The sequence below is a fragment of the Hibiscus syriacus genome, unplaced genomic scaffold, assembly GCF_006381635.1.
Source record: "Hibiscus syriacus cultivar Baekdansim isolate YM2019G1 unplaced genomic scaffold, ASM638163v2 tig00110156_pilon, whole genome shotgun sequence".
Taxonomy (NCBI): domain Eukaryota; kingdom Viridiplantae; phylum Streptophyta; class Magnoliopsida; order Malvales; family Malvaceae; genus Hibiscus; species Hibiscus syriacus.
The window spans coordinates 912,649-934,903 of NW_024062606.1; the positions used below are offsets into that span (position 1 = coordinate 912,649).

The 22,255-nt window shown below is 31.4% G+C and overlaps 3 protein-coding genes across 3 annotated transcripts; 1 reads left to right on the forward strand and 2 right to left on the reverse strand.

The window, feature by feature from the left end:
- Nucleotides 1-546: 546 nt before the first annotated feature.
- On the reverse strand, nt 547-948 carry LOC120215757 (serine/arginine-rich splicing factor 12-like). The gene has a single exon (XM_039213333.1). The coding sequence runs from the start codon at nt 946-948 to the stop codon at nt 547-549; it is 402 nt and encodes a 133-aa protein (XP_039069264.1).
- Nucleotides 949-4,140: 3,192 nt separating this feature from the next.
- Nucleotides 4,141-5,604, forward strand: LOC120215726 (bidirectional sugar transporter SWEET10-like). Its single transcript, XM_039213320.1, has 5 exons — nt 4,141-4,341; nt 4,435-4,645; nt 4,749-4,910; nt 5,002-5,121; nt 5,221-5,604. Exons 1-5 carry the CDS (start codon nt 4,262-4,264, stop codon nt 5,431-5,433), a joined length of 786 nt encoding a protein of 261 aa, XP_039069251.1. The 5' UTR covers nt 4,141-4,261; the 3' UTR covers nt 5,434-5,604.
- Nucleotides 5,605-13,742: 8,138 nt separating this feature from the next.
- LOC120215929 (protection of telomeres protein 1a-like) lies at nt 13,743-21,524 on the reverse strand. Its single transcript, XM_039213459.1, has 10 exons — nt 21,336-21,524; nt 20,938-21,071; nt 19,795-19,984; nt 18,729-18,796; nt 18,491-18,579; nt 15,600-15,881; nt 15,409-15,485; nt 15,212-15,273; nt 14,318-14,473; nt 13,743-14,066 (listed from the first exon to the last, which is right to left on the reverse strand). The coding sequence occupies exons 1-10, from the start codon at nt 21,448-21,450 to the stop codon at nt 13,896-13,898; spliced, it is 1,344 nt and encodes a 447-aa protein (XP_039069390.1). The 5' UTR covers nt 21,451-21,524; the 3' UTR covers nt 13,743-13,895.
- Nucleotides 21,525-22,255: the final 731 nt, after the last annotated feature.

Below are 22,255 nucleotides of genomic sequence, written 5' to 3' on the forward strand. Positions count from 1 at the left end.
TCTCAAACTCTTTTTTATCTCTCTTTCGAGCCATTGTTACACTGCTGCCAATAATCTGTTCTAGAATTCTAACTTTAAATAAATCTCGACCCACTTCCAAATTGAGCACATCATCAATGGACTATTTCCTTTCTGTTGCAATAAGAATTGTCATCTCGTCGCAACCCATCTCTTGTAAAGCATTTTCTCTCATCGCTAAGAATTCACCCCATTGTTCTGCTATCATCTGAAATGTAACATGGTTCCAACAATGTAGCAACATTCCAAATAATTTGATCTAAGTTACTCTTTGAGACGGTCTATACGATTCTGTCCAAGGTTGTACATCCAAGAAGACTTCCTTAAGATACGACCAGCTATTCTCCTTCAGAATCATGTGTAACTCATTGTCCTCAATCTCTATTAAGAAGTCTCTCCCTCCCAGAAATTTAGTTATTATTTCTCCTAGGCCTCCAGTCCATAATTTATCTTCCACTTGACTCGAAGAACAAACCGTCGTCATCGTCCCTACCAAGCATTTTTGAAGCTTTCGTACAATGTTCTCATCTACTTCCCCTGAACAATTTTACTGCTCCTCATTGCTTGCTCCTCCGTGCTAGCTCCAGAAATAATATTCTTTTCTTGATCTGTCGATGATACAACTTTGGAATCTGATGGCGTATATAATTTCCTACTTTGGCTCTTATCTTTGTACCTAACTTCTTTGATTGTTAACCAGTATCCGAGAATCCATAAACCATTTAACCTAAGAGTTGTTCTAACTGCATCGTTTCTATTGGAGAAACTGACAAAACCAAAAAGCTTCCATGCTCTATCATGCTTCCTCACTATGAACGAGCTCACCACATCTCCGTGCCTACCAAAGAGTTGCCTCAATCCTCTCCAATGGTATCTCGGTGGAATATTCTGAACAAACAAAGTTGTTGTTTCACCTTCCTTCCTCTCCATGTCTTTTTACCTCGATTCCCACCCTTTAATCTGATCTGAATTAAACGGTCAATAGCTTGGTGGGATGGTGCAGAGATTTTCTTGTTATTTGAGTGCCTAGGGTCTTGTTAAGGGAAGAGCCTTTTTTTTAATATGTTGTTGGCATTGTTGTTGTTGGGTATTAGGGAGGACATTTACAGGGTTGCACAGCGTGTTTTGTTGGAGCTGTCAGTCGGTCTAGTAGATGTTGTTGGGGTGGTTCTGTCGTTCATAGTTTTTTCCTTTGTGCACGCAGTTGGCCCTTGCAGGTTGATTTTGGTGTGCTTTTGTTCCTATCTGTGAGTACTCTTTTCATCCACCTAAGTTTAGGGAGGTTTTTAACGAAGTTTACGGTTTAGGCTAATATTCTTCACTCTTTATTATCTCCTAGCTGAGCAAAAAAAAATTAATTAGATCTTTAGCAGTTAGTTGTGACTTTGTTAGCGTGTTTAGCTTCATAATTTGTACATTGTATTAATCGATAATACTGAGGAATTCTTTAACGCTTTTTTTTACCAATAATTTCCCCTTTCTTGTACAATCCTATTGTGATCAAATCTAATGTAGAAAGAGATGAAGATGAATAATTAACACATCTTTATCTATTCAATATATATATTTGTAATAGAATTTATATGATTAGAAGGCACTGAAACATGCAATTTGAGCCCTTTTTTGCTGTGTTTTTTTAGGGATAAGGTTGTAGGGAAGGGGCCGGGAGTGGAGGCCGCACGTCATGCATTCCAAAGTAAGAAAAAGGATGTTGTAATAATTGAGATTTGCATAAAATGGGGGCCAATGGGTGATGATAAAGATGACACTTTGATATACAAATGGCGTCATCATGCATGTTTCAATCATATAAACAACGGAAGATTTCAGATAAGCAGTCCATGGGGGATGCTCTTTTTGCTCATTAGTTTTTCATTTCGTTTTTGCAAAGTTGAGAAGTTAAGATCACTCTTACATAATCAATATGTTACTTTTCCTCTACCTTTATTTTGGCCCTAAAGTGCACCTCACTCCCTCTCTCTACTAGGGTTAGCTAACTATACCCATTTAAATATTAAAAAAATACTGTGACAACAAGGCCAACACAATACATATACATCTCTGATTTCGACGCAACATCAAAAATACGTAAAGGAAACAAAAAACTTTGACGACATGGCTCAATCAACATGTATGTAGGCATCTCTAATTTCTATACGCCATAAAAAATAATATGAACGCATTAAAAAAATACACAAAACTATGGTTCCAAAAGAGACTCGACCATTCTTTTGTAGGAATAATCCTTAGTCCAATCAATCCTTAGTGCAACCAGCTTTAATCTCCGAAAATATGGCAGCCACACTGTTTGTAGTGCATGGCATCACTCCAATTGCCCTTTTCCTTTTTGATTCGATCATCGAAAAGTGGTGTAAATTTAAAACCACATGTTCAATAACTTAAACTTTGGTCGGACGCCTAATATTAAAATAAGAATGGACCATCACTCATGTTCATGTTCGATTTTACCACCTATACCATTCATTTAACACTACCAAATGATAACATGGATCTACTAAAATCATAATGAAAATGATTTGATTGATTGATTCATACTTCATTAACGTCGGTGGCGTCGTCTTAACTTTTTAATGCTCAATCATAAGTTAAACCGGTATAAGGGTTGAATTTTTTTGTTTGGTTCTATAAGTTCAAGTCATTTATTTATTTGTTTTCTTAGCGGTGCGTGACAATTACAACATACTATATTTTAAAATATTTTTTAGTAATTAATAACGTACATACACTATGTAAACACAACTATTTTTTAAATCATTGATATTGTCTTTTCGAATACCCATACCGGTCCAGAGTACCCATTTCCTTTTGGAAGCCCATCCCATTATATCTGCAAAAATAGTCTGAACAGTCACAGAAGCTAATAAAGAAAGATTTCATAGGGGTCAATATCTGCTTTTCCCCATATTCAGACGCCATGCAACCGATCATTGACGAGAACCATGCAAAACCAAAAGCACGAGTGAGTTTTCTGTATAAAAGGTTGTACGATAAATTAATATTTTAAGAAATAATTTTAAATTCACGTATTACTCATCCTGACGAGAACTTAAATCAAATATATAAAATTTATAATTTAAGACTACTAACTTAATTTAATATAAATATATGTATAAATGACATTTAAAAAATAAACATTTTAATGAGGACAAATAAAATGTTTTAAAAAATTCAGAAGCCTATTAATAATTTTTTTAATTTTCGAGTGCCATGTCCCCTCCAGTCCTGCTTATGTTTTCCCTCTGGTACTGTCCATCTTCCTCCTAAGAAAGAAAACCCTAGCAACTCACTCTTACCTTGACTTCCTTTTCCTTTTTTGAGAAATTTCTCATACTTTTTTAGTAGTACTACGAGGTGATTATATTATCGTATAGGTTTGAAAAACACTTAAGCTTTTGATAAAAAACGTTCATACACTTTTATAGATATCGTATTCGAATCTGAGATTTCAAGGAATAATAATCATCCCTTTAATTAAAGGTCGTTTGATTCATGCCTCTTAGTTAAACATCGGATTAGGTGCTTTATTTTGCAGATCTTCCTTGCTCTCTCTCTCTCTGTTTTATATCAACCTCGTCCCTCCATAAACCCTAATTTCTTTGTGGCAGAAACAAAGATGACTAGAGGATGGCCTTTCATCTTGCTGCATTCTTTTATGTAAATAAGGTGTTTCCATCTATATAGTAAGAAGTTGACGTGATATTAGAATTGCAACACCATATGAATTCAATTATCTATGTGAATCATTGATGTCTCTCATTTATTCGTTTAATGATATGAACAAAGATTAATATTAGGGAGTCGAATAAGATCACAAGAATGATAAAACTTTCTTATCAAATATTCAACACTATGCCTTCTCAAAATCTCCAACTTCAAACCTTGGTTAAGTTAGAACAAGACTTGAGAGTTAAACTTTAATGTAATTGATTTGTCATAATCATAATTTTGAAAATACGAATACAGAAATGGAATTTTAAATATGTTTATATATAAAATGAAACGTGACCACGCCTTCCTTGTGCTTTCCTCCTCCCCATTCACCTTTTCCATGGCTATAAATATAAACCCCGAGAACGCTTCATAGATCGTGGGATTAAGAGTAAAGAGCTAGAGCTTCCACTTTTCTAACAACACATACTCTTTCATTTACAGAGATCCAGAGAGAGAAATATTACACAGCATATATATATATATACACACACACATACATATATACATCATCATGGCTCTTCACCTCTCTTGGGTTTTCATTTTCGGCATTTTAGGCAACGCTGTTTCATTCATGGTCTCCTTGGCTCCACTGTGAGTTTTCTTCTCAAACTCAATTTTTTTACTATTTTTTTAGAGAGAATTTGTGTTATTAATGGAGGATTATTAACCCATTAATATTTTCAGGCCTGCATTTTACCAAATATACAAGAAGAAAACATCTGAAGGTTTTCAGTCGATTCCATACGTCGTTTCCCTCTTCAGCGCCATGCTTTGGATTTATTATGCAATTCTTAAGAAGAATGCTGTGTTCGTCATCACCATCAACGTTTTCTGCGTTTTCATTCAAACTTTTTACATCGTTACTTACTTTTACTATGGCCCCAAGAAGGAAAGGGTAACATATCTTCATCCATATCTACTACTTTAACAGATACATATACGTGTGCGTATATGTATGAATGAAATGATTCAAACATGTCGAAATATGTGAATTGCAGATTGTGACAGTGAAGCTTATGCTTCTCTTCAATGTTTTGGGATTCGGAGTTGTGTTTCTCTCAACTTTCTTCCTACCAAACGCTTCCATCCGTCTCCTAGTCTTGGGTTACATTTGCATGGCATTCTCTTTGGCAGTGTTCGCCGCACCTTTAGCCATTGTGGTGAGGGTCACTTATAACATTTTACGTGTTATCATATGATTTACTGATAATATACGGAACGTAACTTAATTTTCCAACCCTTTTATTGCAGAGAAAAGTGATTAAAACGAAAAGCGTGGAGTACATGCCGTTTACTTTATCAGTGTTCCTCACCTTAGGAGCTGTTATGTGGTTCTTCTATGGTCTTTTTTTGAAAGACATGAACATTGCCGTATGTTATCTCATTTTGGGAAACTAATTTATTTAGACCTTATTTCTTCTTCTTCTAATTTCTAATGATGGTCGAATTCAAAATATTTTGAATCAACAGGTTCCAAACATTCTGGGGTTCATCTTTGGTGTTCTTCAAATGATACTTTACGCAGTTTATAAAAATCACCCCAAGAAAACGGTGGAAGAATCCGATCCAAAACTTCAATTATCCGACCACTCGATCGCCGTCGATGCTGCCAAGCTCGGCTCAAATGTCTGCTCTGATGTATCGAACAACAATGGAAGGGGTGATGCTTTAAACAAAGTTTAAAAAAAGTAATTGCATATTGTGGGCGCTATGAAAAGCAGTTTCCACTTGGAGATGTATCAAGCTTACGTGTTTACTTTGATTTTGCATGGGAAATATGGGATGAAGTTAACCCATGCAAAACAATAACTTTTTTTAAAAAAAAATTAATGTCGTTTAATTTCTTTTTCCTTCTCGTCAACATCATGAAATCTTTGTCTCTCCATTTCTCTCTCTCGTCTAAGATGTATTCTGCAACTAGTTTCATGTTTACTGTTTTATTAATGAAGTGTTTATATTTTATAATTATTGTCTTTCTTTTTCCACTTGGACATTCAATATTTTTCAGAAATAATTTAATATATAAAAATTACAGATAAACTTAAAAATATCTTTTAAAAATATAAATATTGTTTTTAAATTAACATTATAATTTTAATTTTTTTACTCTTAAGCTAAAAGTACAATAAATCCTCAATTCACAAGTTTAACCGAAACAACCCCATCTTTCCATCTCTTCTTTTTCTTTATATAAAAAAATAAACTCGCTTTAAGCCTTTTGCCTTTGGCCACTTGTTACCTTTAACTTAGCCAAAACAGAAAAATAAGACTTTAATTTAGTGTTTTTCTTTTCACTGATTTATTTTATTGTTAGCCACTTGTTATCATTTAAAAGCTCTTTTCTTGAATCACAAACCAATTTATTTCAGCGGTTTATAAAATCGTTATTGTTCTTATAAGTTCAAACAGCTTCAACAGAACGATTGAGCGTTAATTGTGAAATGGTGACGAGATACCAGTTTAAGAAAAAAAATTGAAAGAGGTCACGACCCCTCTATCTTTCCATAGTTCCACCATTGTTGAATTGTTACTTGAATTACCTGTTAAAGAAAATATGACTTTACATATGAGTAAAATATTTACTCGAGGCTGATATCTCCATTTTATTTTTCTGTCACGTGAGGAAAATGGGGTTGCTGATTCGATGATAACATTATCTTGATTTCTTTCTTCTAGCATAATTCTCTTTCCTTAACCATCTGTTGTTGTCTCCAATAAACTGCATTGAAATTTAACTACAAATATAATTTAATTTTAACTATTAATTTTTCGTTTTGTACTGAAAAATAAATAAATAAATTTTCCGTTCAAAGTTTCTCACCTTTTAAAATATTTTCCTTCAATAAATCTTTATTTTTTTTATTTGTTAATGAATCAATGAGTAAAATGGAATGCATTTATAATATTAATGACAAAAACATAAGTTATCAAAAAAATCTTACTCAAAGTTGAGGTATAATTTACTCTTTTATTTAATTCGATAAACGAGAACGTATTGCTATTTTAAAGAAAACGACTTCTCTACCACTTGATCAACGAAACTACAACCGAAACGACATCGTTTTGATGGTGGGTTGGATTTTGGGGCATAAGTGGCAAGGCTTAATTGTCTTCTTCAAGTCACCAAAGTATTAGCATGACATTTCACGATGCTTACGTGACGGTTCACGGTGCTGACATGATAATCCATCTTTCATGTTTGAGTTACCAAATCAGCTTATCTGTCATGTCATCCACCACGTTAATTTGCCATCTTGAACTATCCAGTCAGCACCGTAGAATGCCATGTTAGCTCTCTGAACTGCCACATCAGCACCATAATGGTCAATGACAAAAAAAAACATTGGTCAAAGGACCACATTGAATTTATTTTCTAAGTTGGAGAACCACATTGGAAGAAAAATAATGCGAGGATTATATTGATTTATTTAAAAGTACAGAGACCTATGATACTTTCTTGTCTATATCTTTCTATATTATTTTTTTCAGTTAGAATTCATATAAGTCGGATCGAATCAGGTTGTGTACGAGTTTTGAAATAAATTATTAGGTTGAGTTTCACGTCAGATGTGACACTCTTAAACCTAGATTGAATCAAATGCGAATAAAAACATTTAATTTTCAAATCAAATTCAGATAAGTAAAAAAATTGACTCAACTCAATCTCACAAATAATCACCCATAAATTATATATTCCGTTCACTCATACTCGTGTAATAAAATATAGTAATGTTTTTTTTTAAAATAAAGCATTTAGACTTATTAAAAATCTAAATTATCCAAAATTAAAATAGGGGTTTACAACTATTTTTATAAACAAAATACATAAGTTGTATTTTTTTTTTATAATATTGAAACTAGTCACTTTAGATCTTATAAGACTCATACATGAAAAATGTTAAAAACCCAACAAAAAACTCGAACGAGAAATAGATGGGAATAAATCCGATTGTATCGGCCAAGGAACCAAAAAAAAGTTAAGCTATGGAGAGATCATTGAGAACCACTATTCAGAGTTGAGCATAGTGAGAAATTATTCACAAACGTAAAATCACATATCCAAATTTAATCTAAAGATCCAAATTAGGGAAAATCAGTAAGATTTCAGATAAACGTTATTTTAATCAGTCGTGACATCATCAAATCAAATCTTAAAAAAATAAAGAACCACCAAACGGATGATGAAAAAAAATACCGAAAGATAGAATTATTCTCATTCAAAAATTAAAAATAAATAAAAAAAAATAAAACTAACTATTGACAACAACTAATATTAAAATCAGTACATCATCAACTAAACAAAGTAAAAAAGAATTAATATGATGTATAGAAAAATACAGAACTCCCAATGAAAAAGAAGAAGAGAGCTGCTATGTTTTTTAATTGAATTGACATGCGTTGAATAAATAAGATGGAATCTGGATTACATGGTTAGTCCTACTACGTGCTGTGAATCTTTCGTCACCATAATAATTAGCCTCTTATCAACTTCTCTTCAGATTCTTCCCCAAAGGAATACTATATATATATAACTCCTCACCAATTTACAATGTGCTGAATAACATCAATCCCCAACACAAAAGGTTTATGTTTTGTCTTTTTATTATTATTGTTGTTGTTGGTTGATCATATGTCCAATTCATGTTTGATTCAATTTGTTTTTGTTTTAATTTTATCCACTAGGAAGCATGGACATTGTAAAGAAGAAATGGAAGAACAGCATGGTGATGAAGGTCTGGGAAAGATTCTGTAACACATCGAGATCATCGTCGACGTCTCCGAACGGCCATCACTGCATCTTAAACGTAGCACCGGAAGGGTGTTTCTTCGTCTACGTCGGACCCCAAAGACGAAGATTCGTGATCAAGGCCAAGATCGCCAACCACCCGTCGTTCCGGACATTGTTACGAGACGCCGAGCTTGAATACGGGTTCACCAATGAAGGTCCGCTGCTGCTTCCTTGTGACGTTGATCTGTTCAGCCGAGTTTTAGCGGAGATCGAAAAAGGCGATGATCGAGAAATGACTCCTATTTGTAGCTTCCCTTGCAGTCCTGCTCGTCGGCTAACCATGAACGAAGGCTATGGATCGTATAAGCTTCTTACTCCATCTTGAATGCACGTGGTTTCCCATAGTTGTTTCAAAAGTGGGGATTGGATCTTTTGGGAAGATGATGCAAATACATCAATGTAATTGAGAAATGGTGTAGTGTAACCTTCATAATTTGATAGTAAAAACAGCTTTCACTTAAAGTCTACTACATAAAAGTTTATATCCATTCCCATTGTCTTGTGTTTTCGAGATTTGTTGATAGGAAAAAGTAGTGTTAATGACGACTGTGAATGGTTTATTTTTCTTAGTTTGAGCTATCCAGGGTAGGGGTGAGCATCCCATCAAGTCCAATCCAGTTCAAAAATTTCGAGTTTACAACTAGTACTTTATTTGAAATTTTTTTATGTCGAGTCGATTATTTGAGTTTCTATACGAATTTTATTATAATTATTTATAGTATTATGGCAAGGATTTGTTCTAATTTTTTGACTTTCTCTAACCATATAAGATATATATATATATATTATATTCTTTTCACATTAAAATGTTATTTAATATATCAAATACTATCTAAAATCATGAAATATATTAATAATATTATATTTTAATGAAAATATTTTGAGGGTAAAATATTGATGAGAGTATAAAGCAATCAATGAATTGATGAGAAGAAAGAATTTGCAAACAATTGTAGTCAAAAGATCAAATTGAGTAAAATGCAAAGTTAATGGACTAAATAAAAAGATAGAGATTACATTTTTAGGAAAAAAAATTAAAGCAAGAATTGAAGTTACATATATATTCTATTGTGGTATATGAGCATGTGGTTCAAATTTGGTAAAAACGGACTTAAAATAAAAGATGAATTGAAGAAATAAGGAAATTATAAAAAATTAACGAACTAAATTGAAAAATAAAAAAATTGTACATATGTATTCTACAATGATTTAGGAGCATGTGGTTCAAATATGATAAAAACGAACTTAAAATAAAGGATGAATTGAATAAATAAGGAAATTATAAAAAATTGAGACTAAATTGAAAAATAGAAAATTTGGTATCAAAAAAGGAATTGAAAGTACATGTATTCTAAAATGGTTTAGGAGCATATCGTTCAAACTGGGTAAAAAAGAATTTAAAATAAAGGATGAATTAGAGAAATAAGGAAATTATAAAAAATTAAGGACTAAATTGAAAAATATAAAACTTATCATCCAAAAGAGGAATTAAAAGCACATATGTATTCTACGATTGTTTAAGAGCATGTGGTTCAAATTTGATGAAAAATCAAACTTAAAATCAATGATAAATTGAAGAAATAAGAAATTATAAAAAACTGATGGACTAAATTGAAAATAGAAAATTTGTTATCAAAAAGAGGAATTGAAAGTACATATTTATTTTACGATGGTTTATGAGCATGTAGTTCAAATTTGGAAAAAAAAATGACTTAAAATAAAAGATAAATTGAAGGAATAATAAAATCATGAACTAAATCGTAAAATTATCAAAATACTTGGTCAATTTTTTGATTTTATAGTAACTCGAAATTTCAAATTTTCAACTCAACTCAAACTCGAAAACCGAATTGATAATTCGAGTTGACTCGAATAATTCAAAATTGAAAAAATTGAATTTTCGAGCCGAATCGAATTTTGCTCACCCCTAATCCATGGTTCTATTGAATTGAATTAAAGAAATAAAACAATGATGAACCTAGGGGATGGGATGGTGCGATCGCACTCCTAAAAAATTTAAATTCATTTATATTTTAAATATTTTCTTTGTATTTTATATAAATTATTTAATTTCACACCCCTAAAATTTTATAATCTTGTATCCCTAAAATTTTAACATATTCTTTTATATTCGTACCCCTGACACATTCATATATCCGTCTTTGAAGAAAAAAAATAAAGTAGAGAAACTAATAGAATAAGAGTTCAGTTTTTTTCCAGCCATACAAATTGACTTATATACTAACGTCTAATATTGATATCAGATAATAAATTTAATTTTAATAGTGAATTATCAGTAGTCATATTATGAGATTAATTAATTAAAAGGATATAAAATTCTAAAAACTTTTATTAGTATAAAAATTCTTTCGAAAATTTATTAAATAGAATATCATTAATAGAAGTACGATTTGTGAAAGAGAGTCGAAAGAGGTATAATAATATTTAGAAAATATGAATATATATATATAGTGTATGGTGGCTTTACCTTTGCTGTTACATAGGATAAGCATTATCCACCGATGATGAAGATGACGACGGTGGTTCCTTCAAGTCAAAGAGAGGGAATAGGGGATCCGCAATTGAGAGACGCTTTAGCTTTTAGTCACGTAGGTATTTTCATATTGGCTTAATATAAAAATAGTTTTTAAAATTATATTTAAAATTAATTTTTAGTATTTAAATTTTTTTTTTTTTAAGAATAGGTTTCCATATTTTTTTGCTTTTAGTCACGTAGGTATTTTCACGTGTTTTGCTTTTAGTCACATTTAGATGTTTTAAAAAATAATTTTAAATATTATTTATTTAAAAAATAAAAAATATATATAAACATAACACGTATCACTCAATGATTTTTTTAACGGTAGACATCTAAAAGTGTAACGAAAAAATATTACGCACCTAGTTTTAATAAAAAAAATTATTTAGGGATCAAAAGTTAAATTTTGAATATAATTTAAGCACATATTTTTGTATTAAGCCTTTCATCTTTTTATTATTTTATATCTAAATGATTATAAATTTCTACTCAATTTTACATCTAAATATTATGGGTTAAGATCCACTTACACTAGTATAAAACTAAAAAAATTTCTCCTTTTTAGGATCGTTAGATGAGAAGAAATCAAAGACTGAGATTAACTCATTGTTTTTTCCGGTAAATATCTTCTTATTTTTTACTATTAATTTCAACATTTAATTTAACCTCGTCCAACAATCCTAAAAAGGGATCTATATATAAATTTAAATGTTCCTTATAAATTAGGATGAACTACATATTTAGTACTCCTACTCCTACTCATTTTTATATTTATGTTTCGATAATTCAACAATTTTTTTATAAAATCAAACTTAATAATATGTTTTTTTTTTCTCTTTTAATCACGAATCATTATTAAATTTAGCTGTGAATTAATGAAAATGATGGCATGGAATTGTTCTCATTTACCTTGTTAAAGAGAAAGGGGCGAGTAAAATTATCCGGGTTACGGCCTTGATGTGTCACTCTGATATAAAGGTCAATCCAGTCATGGCTCAAATCAATTGTTCTTTAGTCTCCTACGGCGATTTTTCCCAAAAAAATATTTTTTAATTATTTACGTATGCGATATTGTTAGAAAAAATATTATGGATCTAACACCTTTTGCAGAAAGACACATCTCATGCATCGCGTCTTACGCTGATGTGGTGGCACGTGGGGTAAGGCGCGACCCATGCACCACGCCTTCTGCAACATGTAAAGATCGGGTGTTAGTTTCGTAAATTTTGTTAAAATAGTACTTAATATGTAATTATTTTTTATTAGGTATTTTTTTGTGTAAAAACATCAACTTTTATTATTTATTTTTTGTGTATGCAAAAAAAACTTTCTGCATTAAAATCTTTAAATCTTATTTTGCAAATTATTTTATAACTCGATAAATTTTGGTTTTTGCATGAAAAATTTATTGACTTTTAAAATTAATTGTTTAAAAATATAAAAAATATTAAAATAAACTTTTAATTATAATTGAGGGATCAAATGATTTATTATTTATTAATTATTATTTTTTAACAACATTATTCATTTTTAATAAAATTAGAATTTAATATTTATTTTATATTTTTAAAATTAATATTAGAAAAAATATTTTAAATATATAGGTGATATTTTTTTAACTTTACCATCTTTTTTTTTATTGAATTTTATTAACTTTTAATTCTTTTTTATTGTATTTTTGTTGAATTTTAAATATATGAGTTATATTTTAGATTAATTATTTATTCTGCTATTATTCAAATTAATTAATAAAAATTATGATAAAATGTTTTTAAAAGAAAAGTATAAATACATACATGAAAATCTAAATATTTTTTTGTGTTACTCTCTAAACTTGTAACAAAATTTAATAAAAAAATGTAAAGCTAAAAAATGTCACCTATATATTTAAAATATTCTTTCTAATATTAATTTTAAAAAATATTATATAAATATTATATTCTAATTTTATTAAAAATGAATAAACATTATTAAATGTTGTTAAAAAATAATAATTAATGACTAATAATTTATTTGATCTCTCAATTGTAATTAAAAGTTTTTTTAATATTTTTTATATATTTAAACAATTAATTTTAAATGTTAATAAATTTTTTAAAAATATATGAAATTTATAATTTTTTAAATTATAAAATCATCATTTTGTAAAAGAAATACTAATTATAAAACTTTTATAAAATTATTCATATTTTAAATTACTTACCCTCAAAATTTTAATATAATAGATTATACGTATTGTATAATTTCATGAAAAACTACAAAAAAATAAATTAAAAAATTGATTTTTTACACAAAATCACTATAACAGAAATTATTTATATATTAGACATTATTTTAAAAAAACATATGAATATGTCTTTACACATGACCTAAGGTTGTTTCTTTCTGCAAAAAAGTTTTAAATCCGTAATATTTTCTCTAACGATGTCTGACACGTAAATAATTAAAAAAAATGATTTTTCGGGAAAATCGCCACCTCTTACCATGTTGAAAAGCGAATGCAGATGGCTCGGTTATTTGGTCGAACACTTGGCGGGCGTAAACGAGACCGGATAAGCCAACTAAGGCTTCGATAAGTTTGGGAAGGTACGTATCGAGATACCAATTATATTGCCATGTGTTGACAATGGCAATGCCAACTGCATGAACATAATTTTTAATTAAGATAAAAGGGTATCTTAGTTACATCATCCCCATTGATTCTAGTTACTTGGCAGAAATAACAGATAGCAAGAGCAAAAGAGGTAACTAATTCCTTGTTTCTCCTGAACTTAAAATAAGCTGGCTACATATAAAAGCAAGTAGAGTCGAAGCTCGTTAATCAAGAAGCTTGGTATCGCATATGCAACTGCCATTTCCGACCGAATGGGACATCAAGCAACACTCCACCCACGGCGGATTTCTGGCACCACCACTCGATGGCACTCCGAGCAATTGAGTTAGCTTCCGTCTCAGTGCATCAGTGGATGAAGAATTGAAAAATCTCTCCTAAACAAATGCAGCAAAACAGAATTGAACAATTTACAGGAGCCATGAGGAATGACATAATGATGTACCAGTATATTAGTAGTAAACTTCAATTTCACAGGACAAATGAAATATTTTACAAAATGATGCTGGCTTGCAATATCAAATTCAAGAGTTCCATGTAAAATGATTTTAGACCAGAAAAGCCTAAAGGTTATATATATCACCCCAAAATTTATAAATAAGAGAAATGGTCGAATAAATGTCCTTACCCCATCTTCAGCAAATGCATAAGCATGGATTCGGGTAGTTGGATCCTCTAGGGTAAACCTAACCCTATAAAGTCCATCACGACGGCGGCGGAAATCCTCAACTCGCCAAGGAACCACAGCAACAACTCGGATTACACACCTGAATCTCATTGGTACCTGGAAGGTTACCCGAGCAACAAATAAGCACAACTGGCACAACTCCAGTTAAACATTATTCTCTGGTTTTATAATGCTGCCATAGAATTCGAGCTAAATCTTATGTGAAACCATGGCGCCTCCTCTTTACCCCTCACAGGAACCCCCTTGAAAGCAATGAAATCATCAAGCTTAGTCGCCCCAATCGAAGGTAGTTATCAGATTATATTAGGTATAACCACCTATCAAGTGCCATTTTCACCAATCATCTTTCTCACTTGCATCGAGATAAAAGGAGAGAGTGGTCCCAATCGAGACAATTGCAATCAAACAGAGAAGAGAACCATCTGTCATACAAATGAAACTGAAAACAACCGGTGCTCAACTACTCGGTCCATCCGGACACCCAATGCCAGTTGGAACTACTACAACCATCAAGCCCAAACTTAAGCAACCAAAATATGTACACTATAAAGCCCAAACCAATTGTTGCAGAAAAAAAGTTTCAAATTTCAACCAAGTTCAAGACAAACTCAACCAGATCCCATTCATCTTGACAAACCAATAATATAGGTGGCTGTGTGTGAGGGTAGAAAAGAGATTGCAGATGATTCAAAATTTACAACGGTCTTAAAGGTGCTGAGGCATATTTTGGGCATTTTTGGATCAAAAGAAAGATGTGGTTGGGAGAGTGGGGACATGTCATCCATCAATGCATAATACCTTCTGACCAAAACAAAATGCACAAGGGTGCTATACCTTTTGATTTGTGAGAAGGTCCATCAATGTAACAAATGGCGCAGCATCATCACAGTTAACCTCTGATTAAGAGCATACAAAAATTAGAAGTACATCATCACAAATAAATTTCAATATGTTCCAGGTAAAATGTGATGGAGATTGAATCCAATATACCAAGAAATGAGAAATTGAAACAAATTATAGTAACATGGAACCTGTGATTTTTGATGCCCATGGAAAGCTCCAATATGGCATCCGATCTAGTTTACGTATTGATCGACGATCATAATTGCTGACATGTATGGATATGGTAAGAGAGTGAAACATTGAAAATTTCTGAAAAGAATATCAATCAAAAGGGACTATACAATCTATAACAAGGTACTGCATGCAACAAAAAAATCACCTCTGGCGCTCAAGTACGAGAATATCATCATTTGGCATATCTTGGATCTTTGAAGCAGATGTGAACACACCATACCATAATCCTTCATGCACTTTGCATGATACACGAAAAAGTTTCACCCATCGACCAGCTTTCAGCAACTGAAGGATATCTGTTATGCAGTTGACATCAAGGCGCATTCTTAAGATGGTTCCAGCAGTAGGAAATGTAGATAACACATCTCTTGATGAAGGCAACGGTTCGAAATGTAGAGGAAGCGGATTATGCATTTCATCTTCCAGCCTGTGGAGCATACTCAATAAATGAATAAATCTGTTAGATTACAAGTAAATAAGTACAAGACATAGTAAGCGTTACAGCTAAAAGCAGTTAAATTAGGCAAAGTCAAAAATGAAGCCAACTTTAATCATAAGATATAACGCTGTTGATAGACATATCTCAGTTTTATGAAGATATTGTGCCCCAAAGAAGGTGAGGGATGCACATGTTCTCCCTTTAATGTATTTCTTTTTCTTTTCTTCTTTTTACATCAAAGAAGTAAAAAGTTAACAACAATAATAGTACCAGAAAACACTTGAATATGTGACATTAATTCAGATATATTTATTATCATTTGGATTTTTTTTTAAAAATATTTATTGAATTAAATGGAAAGTAATGTATTAGTTATATTTAAAGTTATGTATTAGTTATATTTCCTTCTCATCATTAATTATGTATATTAAAAATGATATCTTCGATGTATAGGAATGATACAGATCCATCCAATTCCATTTTGGGATCTGTGTTACTTATAATTCTATTTTAAAGGTCGATTCATGAATTGAAATTCAAACTTGTTTTAATTGATGAACTTGATTTTGATTTTATATTATATATATAAAAATTTAAAACCAACAATATTATCCAACTAAGTCTAAACACATCTTCAAACTTAAATACATATTATTCAAACCCAAATGAAATAAGAGAACCCCAAGCAGAAATTAATATAAAATACAACTTAATTAAACAAATTAAAAAAGATAAAACCTAATATATTTTTTATTTCATTATTATTTTAAACTTCCGCTTTACTTTGAGTTATAGAAACAAAAATAGAAGAAAGTGGTTTCTACTTTGAATAATCAACCATCTCAAGTTGCCAACATAAATCATACCTCAAAGCAAAATGTGACCGAACAAATTTACTAATACCTAATAGTCAATGAGATTGAGAAATGATATTCAGCCGAACAAGTCCAGCAGACTTTTTTTTTCCTGATTTACAATGTAGTTTATCCTCACTTTAGGAAGTAATTAAGTGTTCTTTTGGAGTTTGGAAGAACAGATTGAGAAAATAGTAAATGACGTCAAATAATTTAATAATATACGTATCAGAAAACAATTATTTTTTATTAAAAAAAAAGCATACTTCCATTAACCTTTCTATTATTTCATCTGTTGACAGCCTTAACATTTTTTATAAATGAAAATAAACATCAAAAAGGTAAAACATCTTTCTACATTCTAAAGCACTTCTGTATTTAACACTATCTTAGCTTCTCTTTCAACAGTTTTTGAACAACTAAACTCAAATAACACTTCCTACAGCTGGACCAACCAGAATATAAGAGTTCAAAACGATTATTTATTCTATTTTTAGTGGACAATAATATTTATGTGTTGCTGAGGAAGTATCCTATTAAGACTCCAAAATCCAAATCTCTAGAAAATAGGTAAATTATGGTAGGTTTAACATTAAGGAAATTACAAGTAATTATGTCATAAAATCATGGATGCCTAAAATTTTGCTCTCTTACAATCTTTTTCTTTCTCAACATTTTCTAAATCTCCCCAAATTATTTTACATACAGATCTGTTTTTTCCCTTTCCAAGAATATATCAGATTTCAATAACCTTAACATGTTACCCTCAATAAGAACAAAATGTAAATTCATAAAGAAATTAAAACTCGCACGGTTCAGCTAGCTAGATAAGCACCTGCAATTTTTGACCTCAATCACATCCCCAAGCGATTCCTAATAAATCTTGCACAAATGCTCAGACCAATTTAATCTATTAAATCCATCAAATATGTCCCAATTGCCAAAATATTCCAGAATTTCTTCTTCACTTTCAGCAAGTGAGACAGCCTTCTGCCTGACCCTTTTCTACCTTTAATCAACCTATTAAAGAGTAAAGATTCAACTCTATCTCTCATATATAGGTCTCAAGAAACCTAATCTTCTAAATCCATAGACAAGTTAGGATAACAAACTGAATTAGAATAACTGGCTTAGTGTTAATAGCATATACCATATTTTAAGCTTTAATTATTTGTACTGAGAATACTTATAAGCCATAAAAGAACTAACTGAAACTCTAACTACATAAATCTGTCAAATATATAGTCAGGCAACCAACTTCCTGCAGTAATTAAAGCTAAACAAAGCTTAAAAAAATAAATTGTGAACCACAATCCTCTTATAGCATGGCAAGATATATAGTGTAATCTCAAGTTAATAACACTCATTACCATAAATGTAACTTAAGACTCGGACCGGAAAAGCAGAACCTTCCCAATCATATAATTGAAAGATAACAAGCCCATGAGCTCCAAGCAAGGACAAGGAAAAAACCATCCTTTCATAAGAAATAACTCAGCCAACAAATGCAGATCCCAAAAGATATAGAACACTGCACTTATCAGTAGTCTCCTTATCATCTTTACTTATACATTTTTTTCTTTCAGCATGTAATAGCATACAATTTACCAAGATCACAGAAATCAATTGCAACTGATTCACACAATGAAGTAAATGGCTTTGAGGCCTAACCAAATGCTTATTTATAGTTACAGTTTTAAATAAACAGAGCTACAGAGGAACAATTAAAGGATACCAATTGACCTTTTATTAATACTGATAGGTGGAGCATCAGTTCCATCCCAAAGAAAGACCATCCACTCATCATTAGTACTTTTGCATATATGAAGTACCTTAGCAGGGCCAAACATTAAATATGAAAATGGATCAGCACACCTTGAAATAATCAAAAGGCACCATCAACATATGATTAAATTGGACATATTTGAACAATACCATGCACAAAAATATAGCAGGGGAAATCAAAGTGATGCTTTAATACCTTGCAAGCTAAATTAACACCACCCACAATCACTTGGTTGATCTCCCTCAATAATAAGAAACCCAGCTCTACCAAGCACAAACATAAAAGAAAAAAAATTAAAAATATTTTTTAAAAAAAAGTGATGCTTTATATTGGGTGATGGGAATGACCAGATATTTGGCATCATAATTAGAGAGAATAACATAAAAAGAGCCAGAACACATTCATGACTTTTAATCTATATAAGCATGGGACCAAAACCCCAATGTATTGTTTTATCATAGATATGTGTGTGTTTGTGTCAAAACTCTTAGAAGCGTTAGAAAGGGTAAACTTGGGAACTGTCATTATCAGGCTAGTTCCAAATACTTGGGCTTATATGATCAACACAGTTGACCATAGAAGTTCCAAGAGAAGAAGGCTCAGTGTTGGCCACCACGATCATAAACTGCCAATCTGTGATGTCCGGCCACTTTCTTCATCTCAGCACTTTAAAAAGCTAAAATGTTGAAAATTTTCTTTAAAAAGAAGAAGGCAGAAGGCCAGCAACTTCTATTACTTCTAATATATTAGGATGGAAACTCATCAAGCATTCTCTGCTTGTTTATACCTAATGCATTTAACTACCATATGGTGCTAGGGTCTCTTCAACTAGCACAGGTTTCAAAACTTCAAGGACAAATTGAACTAAAATCAAGCTCTTCTAGCTGTAGATGCAAAGGCGAAGGGATTCAATAGAATTAAGGATGGGGTGAAGCAATCAACCTCAGTCTAGTGGATCACAAGTGAAAAATGGTTGATGGAAAAAATATAAATAGAAAAACCCCTTAAACCAAACACCAAACCCCAAACACCAAACAAAAAAATTAAAAAAGCATGGAATTTAGAAAGGAAAATTAACAATATGAAGCTTCTGAATTTTCTAACTGAAGGACGTGAATGGAGTAGAAATACAAGCAATTTCAGAAAACCATATTAACTCAAATATTGATTGATGTCAACTGAAATCACAAGTATTGATACTTAAGGCATACAACCCACCAGTTAAAGGTGAAATATAATCACTAGCAAACAAAAAGCATACCATAAATGACCTCTGAACTTGCTAACCATTTTCTGAGTCCTGCTATTATCTTTTCATCATGGTCTCTCGCATGAAATCGTAAAGAAACTTTATAAGGATGGAAATCTTCACCATCTTTCCCATCATACAAAGCAAATGAAGAGACCTTTTTGTTGAATACAGCATATACAACTCCATCATGCATTTCCATCTGCAGAAGGTAATTACCTTTATCAAACTAGATTAATGAAAGATAAAACACCATTTTGTTGAACAAACTTTCATCATAGAGTATGAGATAGGCCTTTGATTTGACCAAATTGATGAACCCAAGGACATGATTTGGGAAGTGCATAAAGCAGTAAAATTTAGTTTATGCAGTTAAATAAGAATTAAGACCATCTGCACCTCCATCTCCACTGCATCCTCTTAAGCCAACCATCCTCCTTTTCCTGCATGAGAGGGCTATGTCTTCCAACATAACAATTTTGGCCACTTCCATAAGGGATGTTTACTCAGAGTCATTGATAACTTGTTTTTATCAAAGTCATAGTATATTGGTTTCTTAAGTTCGATATTAATCAATTTTACTGATGTTTAACTTCATAGTTGTAACTTGTAACATTCCTTGAGGTTTGCAAGCTTACCAAGAAGGATTAGATTGTCGATGTCGGATCCAACACACCAGTTCAAGAGAGAGACTGTGGCTGACACCCACCCAACGATATGATTTGTATCCATGATGGTTGAGTTCTTATTGTTGTTGCTTCCTAGGTGAGGAGTTTTTTGTTTGAAAAGACTTGGTTTCAATCAAGTGTTCATAATACCACTACTTTGTTATGTATTCCTTTGGGTTTTATTTCTACCGGGATACTTACGTGTCCCTTCCCTATGTCTGATTTGCATTACCATGAAATTCCTCCTTGATAAAAAAAAGGAGTATTTTAAACATGAAATTAGTAAGGAATTACATATTGGTAGTATCCCAAACACCTAACTTTCCGTGAAAACCTATACAGATTCAGTTATAAGGTAATTAAGATGAAATATCGCAAGTGTTGAGAGTTTCAACAAAGTACGGTAAGAAAAAGTTAAAAGTTGAAATATGAACTGAGCATATTAAGGGGGTAGAAAAAAACACCTTGGATATTAATCAGAGCATACCTTGACAGATGAAAAGTGAATAATGTCCCCAACAGATGCAGCAAGAGGAAGATCGCCGATTTGTTGAGCAAATAAATGCACGGGAATCCCGAACTCATATGACTCATCAATTATTTTCAGCTTACAGATATAATCTGCAAAGAAACCATAAATTCTAGCCGATCAAAATAAGTTTACAACAATAAACGATCAAGAACGTCAGTAAAAAAGAGAAGAATCATTCCCGAAAAGAATCATATTCCGCATATCTACAAATTTCATAGAAGGATTGTAAACAGTAAGGAAAAAATGGTTTCATCACAGCCAGTCACAGTCACATTTGAACTCAAGCTTCGGATCTCGATATATTGCCGAGCAAACAAAACAAAAAAAAAGAGTAAAGAAATGGCGGTACCTACCGGTGCCTCTGGTTTTCTGGGGCGGACTGAGGTCGACAATGACGGCAATTATGTTAATGTTCTGATTAATGCAAGCAATGGCGTCCTTTATCTTAAGAAACTTGTAATCACCCATCTTCCCTTCTCTCTCTGCAATTTGTTAAGAAGTTTGAACGTCAACTTTTTTTCAGGCTAGGGTTGAGTATAGGGAAAAAGAGGCAAAATTTATTTTTTAAAGGGTATTTTTTTATTAAAAAAAAAGACCTACTAAAATAATTTTAAAAAAAAAACGCAACTCTCCATTTGGCCATTGAACTTACCCACTGCCCTCTTCTTAATATACCCCTGCTTTTTCACATTAGTCTTGAACTTTATTTAAATTTTGCTTTATATTATTTTTTAGGGTAAAGTATAGTAATAGTCACTGAACATTTCTGAAGCTTGCATTTAGGTCCCCCAACATTTAAAACTTGCAATACAGTCCCCCAACATTTATTCCGTTTGCAATATGGTCCCCAACTTAAACCACAGTTAGAAAATTATGATAAATTATATAAACGGTCATTGAACTTTTCAGTCACTTGAATTTAGGTCCCCCAACTTTTAAAACTTGCAAAACAGTCATCAATTTCATTCTAAACCCCAATTTCCAAAGTAATTCAATTTTATTCTAAACCCTAAATTCTAAAATACTTCAATTAAATTCTAAAATACTTCAATTTAAGGTAATATAGGATTGAAGAAAGAGTTCAAGGCACAGACACAATGAATAAAAAATATATTTATAAATGTATATTATATTTAGATGTATAAATAAAAATATTCATATATTAATGTATGAATCAGTTTATTTTTTGAATATTTTATTTTTAATAAGAAATTAAAATTATTATTATAGAAATACTCAACTTAAGATTATATATAATCATGAATTATAAATA

Excerpts from the sequence above, each read along its gene's own strand:
- LOC120215757 (XM_039213333.1), bottom strand. The coding sequence starts at position 948 with ATGGAGAGGAAGGAAGGTGAAACAACAACTTTGTTTGTTCAGAATATT.
- LOC120215726 (XM_039213320.1), top strand. The coding sequence starts at position 4,262 with ATGGCTCTTCACCTCTCTTGGGTTTTCATTTTCGGCATTTTAGGCAAC. Across the intron at positions 4,646-4,748 it reads ATGGCCCCAAGAAGGAAAGG|ATTGTGACAGTGAAGCTTAT; the intron begins GTAACATATCTT and ends TGTGAATTGCAG. Across the intron at positions 4,911-5,001 it reads CCGCACCTTTAGCCATTGTG|AGAAAAGTGATTAAAACGAA; the intron begins GTGAGGGTCACT and ends CTTTTATTGCAG.
- LOC120215929 (XM_039213459.1), bottom strand. The coding sequence starts at position 21,450 with ATGGGTGATTACAAGTTTCTTAAGATAAAGGACGCCATTGCTTGCATT. Across the intron at positions 21,072-21,335 it reads CCAGAAAACCAGAGGCACCG|ATTATATCTGTAAGCTGAAA; the intron begins GTAGGTACCGCC and ends GTTTCTTTGCAG. Across the intron at positions 19,985-20,937 it reads TTCACTTTTCATCTGTCAAG|ATGGAAATGCATGATGGAGT; the intron begins GTATGCTCTGAT and ends TACCTTCTGCAG.